The sequence below is a fragment of the Leuciscus leuciscus genome (genome assembly GCF_965113295.1).
Source record: "Leuciscus leuciscus genome assembly, chromosome: 11".
NCBI classification, from domain to species: domain Eukaryota; kingdom Metazoa; phylum Chordata; class Actinopteri; order Cypriniformes; family Leuciscidae; genus Leuciscus; species Leuciscus leuciscus.
The window spans coordinates 34,066,757-34,071,756 of record NC_138735.1 but is presented as its reverse complement, the minus strand read 5'-3'; the positions used below and the strand labels follow the sequence as shown (position 1 = coordinate 34,071,756).

At 42.0% G+C, this 5,000-nt stretch overlaps 1 protein-coding gene across 5 annotated transcripts in view; it reads left to right on the top strand.

Annotated features, from left to right (window-relative positions):
* l3mbtl4 (L3MBTL histone methyl-lysine binding protein 4) overlaps positions 1-5,000 on the top strand; it is a 68,499-nt gene that overhangs the window by 22,997 nt on the left and 40,502 nt on the right. For all 5 annotated transcript variants that reach the window (XR_014210069.1, XR_014210070.1, XM_082184742.1 and 2 more), the window contains exons 11-14: positions 396-481; positions 1,479-1,589; positions 2,489-2,603; positions 3,153-3,264. Coding sequence is in view for 3 of the 5 variants with exons in the window: in XM_082184742.1 (XP_082040868.1) it covers positions 396-481; positions 1,479-1,589; positions 2,489-2,603; positions 3,153-3,264 (424 nt within the window). In the remaining 2 variants the exon portion in view is untranslated. The remainder of the gene's footprint in view (positions 1-395; positions 482-1,478; positions 1,590-2,488; positions 2,604-3,152; positions 3,265-5,000) is intronic.

The following is a 5,000-nucleotide window of genomic DNA, read 5'->3' as shown; positions in this document are numbered from 1 at the left end:
AATTACAAATAAAGTCAGAATTGCGAGATGTAAACTGACAATTGTGAGATAAAATGTCGCTATTATCTTTTAAAATGTTTTATTCTGTAGTGGAAACAAGCTTCTATAATGATAGGTTCTCACACGACTGTGTGCTAAAGCATTTAGCAGGACTTCTGAGGAGAGTGTGTGAGAGGAAAGCTCTGGTGTTTTTCCTGAATGATCCATCAGTGAAATCATCCGAGCGAGAACGTTTGCCTTGAGGAATCCGATCTGACGTGACCTCGATTCACTACTGCACACGCTATCTGTGTTTAAACTCAGATTTACACAACACTTCAGGGAACATCAGTGCCAATAAAGAGCCGTACGTACAGGTGTGTGTTTGTGTGTGATTGTGTGTATCTGTGTTTCAGGACACCCTAATCCAGAGCATTTCATCTGGGACGATTACATGGAAGACACAAGCGCTTCTGCCGCTCCGAATCAAGCCTTCTGTGTGGTGAGAGTGTGTTTCATAGCAGTGTGTGTGTGGTGAGAGTGTTACATAGCTGTGAGTGTGTGTGTGTGGTGAAAGTGTGTTTCATAGCCATGTGAGTGTGTGTGATGAGAGTGTGTAAACTTTCATACAAGTGAGTGAGTGAGAGTGACAGAGTGTGAGTGTGTGAGTAAGAGAGAGTGAGAGTGAGAGTGAGAGTGAGAGAGAGAGAGTGAGAGTGAGTGAGTGAGTGAGTGAGTGAGTGAGTGAGTGAGTGAGTGAGTGAGTGAGTGAGTGAGTGAGTGAGTGAGTGAGTGAGTGAGTGAGTGAGGGAGGGAGGGAGGGAGGGAGGGAGTGTGAGTGAGAGTGAGAGTGAGAGAGTGTGTGTGAGAGTGAGTGAGTGAGTGAGTGAGTGAGTGAGTGAGTGAGTGAGGGAGTGAGGGAGGGAGTGAGGGAGGGAGGGAGTGAGGGAGGGAGTGAGGGAGGGAGTGAGGGAGGGAGTGAGGGAGGGAGTGAGTGAGAGTGAGAGTGAGAGAGTGTGTGTGAGAGTGAGAGTGAGTGTGAGAGTGTGTGTGTGTGTGTGTGTGTGTGTGTGTGTGTGTGTGTGTGTGTGTGTGTGTGTGTGTGTGTGTGTGTGTGTGTGTGTGTGTGTGTGTGTGTGTGTGTGTGTGTGTGTGTGTGTGTGTTCTGACCTCTGGTGTTCCTGTAGAGACCGGCTCACGGGTTCCAGCCGCTCATGAAGCTGGAGTGTGTGAGTGTGAGTGAGAGTGAGTGTGTGAGTGTGAGAGTGAGTGAGTGTGAGAGTGAGTGAGTGAGTGTGAGAGTGTGTGTGTGTGTGTGTGTGTGTGTGTGTGTGTGTGTGTGTGTGTGTGTGTGTGTGTGTGTGTGTGTGTGTGTGTGTTCTGACCTCTGGTGTTCCTGTAGAGACCGGCTCACGGGTTCCAGCCGCTCATGAAGCTGGAGTGTGTGTGTGTGTGTGTGTGTGTGTGTGTGTGTGTTCTGACCTCTGGTGTTCCTGTAGAGACCGGCTCACGGGTTCCAGCCGCTCATGAAGCTGGAGTGTGTGGACAGAAGGAACCCGATGCTGATCCGCGTCGCCACCGTCACTGACACCGAAGACTACAGAGTCAAAGTGAGGAAGAGCGCTGATCGCTCCAGTTACACACGTCACACAGTTTGAATGCAGGGTTTGTACAAGGAGCTTAAAGTGCTTGAAAGTTTTAAGTGTAAGTCCTGGAAAACTCTTAAAAACATCCATATTTATGAAAAGTGCTTGAATTATTAAAAGAGAATATATGTGAAATTGGCGTTTAATTTTATTGGTGAAACAATCTTTTCATGCAAGAGCTGAAGCTCGTCTAATATAGTTATAGAGTCATTTCTCATGGCTATGAGTGTGATATTGCTCATATAAATATCCAAGTATATGATGCAGCTTTTATTCTTCAAGTCAATCATATATTCATGGGGGGGAAATCAGATTTAATAAGGAAAGCGATATTTTTGTCATAGAATCCTTTCAGTGGTGAAAGTTACCGCAGTCATTGCATCTGCTGCACTTTATATCTACCATTTAGTTTTATTGTTTTATTTTCATTAGTTTATTTTTTTATAATTTGAAAGATAATAAAGATATTGTTTGATAAGTGAGATCTCTGATTGTAGTTCCTGAAAACCAAAAAAGTAGTGCTTGAAAAGTCCTGGAATTTCATTTTACAGTCCCTGTACGAACCCTGTGAATGCCTCCATTTATTTTAAATAGAATCTATTTAAATCTAAGTATATCTATATACATTATACATGTCTTTACTGCAGTTTAATGCATCCTTGATGAATAAAAGTATTAATTTATTTATTGACCCCAAATAACCTCTATACAGTATTTCTTACTTTTGGACTCACATTTTGTACTAGTTTGTTCTCTGTGTTCATGGCATCATCTGAGTGAATGATTTCAGATTAAGCTTTAAGAGAAACTCAGTGTGTTTGGTTGTGTCGTTGTTGTGTAATCGTGATCTCTCGGTTCCTCAGGTGCATTTCGACGGCTGGCATGAGAAGTTTGATTTCTGGGTGGATTCAGATCTGCCGGATCTTCATCCGATGGGCTGGTGCTCCAGAACGGGTCACCCGCTAGAGCCGCCACTCTGTGAGTGTGTGTGTGTGTGTGTGTGTGTGTGAGTGTGTGAGAGAGAGAGAGTGTGTATGTGTGTGTGTGTGTGTGTGTGTGTGTGTGAGAGTGAGAGAGTGACGGACGGGTCACCCGCTAGAGCCGCCACTCTGTGTGTGTGTGTGTGTGTGTGTGTGTGTGTGTGTGTGTGTGTGTGTGTGTGTGTGTGAGAGTGAGTCTGTTCCCATTATGCCACACTAACAGACTACATGATGAATTACTCGGCTGACCGGAGAAACATGAAGTTTTACTGTGTTTAGTATGATATATGAATCGTTATTATCATCCGTGCATGTGTGTGCGCGCGTGTGTGTGTGTATGTGGAACTAAAATAGCCGCTGGTCACTAGAGTAACGCTGTAGAAACATGTTACATTAATGTTTCATGGAGTCAAATGCAGGATAATGCACTGCGCTCATTCATTGTGTGTTTTGAGCATGTGTGTTGTTATTTGTGTGTTGTTGTTTTGAGCTTGTGTGTTGTTATTTGTGTGTTGTTGTTTTGAGCTTGTGTGTTGTTGTCTTGAAGCACACACAGGGCTCTCAGACGTGAAGAGCTCGGTGACACAGGGTGTGTGTCCGACTCCGGGCTGCAGGGGCATCGGACACATCAAAGGAGCAAAATACACCGGACACCACAGGTGAGACACACACACACACACACACACACACAACCATCATATACACTTTATCAGTTCATGCATTTCCCGGGAATCGAACCCATTACCTTGCCGTTGCAAGCACTGTCGCCTTTCACACTTTTTTTTCCGGCTTTGTCGCCATTGGCTTTTGTCTTGCTTAGTCGGGGACATTTCATTTAATATTCAACAATATTATTAATCTCCTGCACTGATACTATTATATGAGAACTGAACTGAGCTGGACGATGACATCACGGTTTTCTCCAGAATGGCTATATATATATATAAATGAACTAAATTAATAACTTTTTTAAAACAAAAATGAATCATCACTGAACTTACTTACGCTGGACTGTGACGCTATTTTCTTCTGGAAACAAACTTTGTTGCATTATTTTCCTGTTATCTCTGTAAAGCTGCTTTCTGTGTTGTAAAAGCGCTGTATAAATGAAGCCGACTTGACTATGATCTACTTTTTGAGCTACAAGAAAGCAGAATATTAATTTTGGGGTGAACTAAAGCTTTATTCAAGGCAAGTATTGTGTTGTTGTCTGTGATCTTGAGGAGTTCGTGAGGACTGGTTTCTCCTGGGCTCTGTTCAGAGACGAACGCATCTGTTGAAACTCTCAGCCAACAGCCTGTGTGTCCCAATCCCAGCATGCACCTGTGTGTCCCAATCCCAGCATGCACCTGTGTGTCCCAATCCCAGCATGCACCTGTGTGTCCCAATCCCAGCATGCATCTGTTCTCTCTGATGAAAGTCATGGCTTGAACAAATCCTTCATCTCTCCTGTTAAACCTGCTGCCGTGTGCTCGGGGTTTAGATCCAATCTGTTTAGAGTTTAGTGCTGTTGTAAGTCAGTTTTATTAATATAGCACATTTAAAAACAGCTGCTAAAATAGAGGAGAATAAAGATGCGTTTTAAAAACTGTATTGGAGATAAAAGAAAGTCTTTAAGATTAGATGGAGTTTGGTCATTAAGAGCTTTAAAAACTAACAACAAAATCTTAAATTGGATCCTAAAATGCACCGAAAGCCGATGGAGAGAGGCTAAAATGGCTGACGTAGTCATAATTCAACAGCCTAGCATCTGCTTTTTGGACCATTGAAAGGCATGAAACTGATGAAATATAATGGCTGAATTTTCATCAGCAAATAAAGCGGAGTATCATCCGCATAAAAATGCAAAAAAACATTATACTTCCTAATAATATTCCCATGCAGAAGCAGATATACAGTCAAACCTACATTTATTCAGACACTTTCAACATTTCTCACATTATCACAGTTTATTCGCTATAGTTTAGAAAATGGTACTAAAATATGAGCAGAACTCAGTTGATATTTGACTGGTTTTGTCCGTCCTTCTGTTAGACTGTCTCACACATGAATTATGTTGAATATCTGTCAGCTGTTAAATTTAACTACACAATTAGATAATACCAGTTTAGCTCGACCAATCACCAAGCAATGCTTCATTTTGTTCAGTCTGTGTGTAAAAAGAGCATTAGCAATTAAAGACAAAACACTTCAGCAAAACATGTTCAGCTGAAAGTGTCCCAATCATTTTAGTCTCTGTATGAAGGATTATTGGGTATAATATGTCACAGTTTACTTTATTTTGCTCTCCTCACTTACATAAATGAACTATAGTGTCCTGATCACACTAGTGAAATAATATAAAAAAATATATCTGGTGTCTGAATAATTTTTGGTTGGACTGTATGTTAAAAAG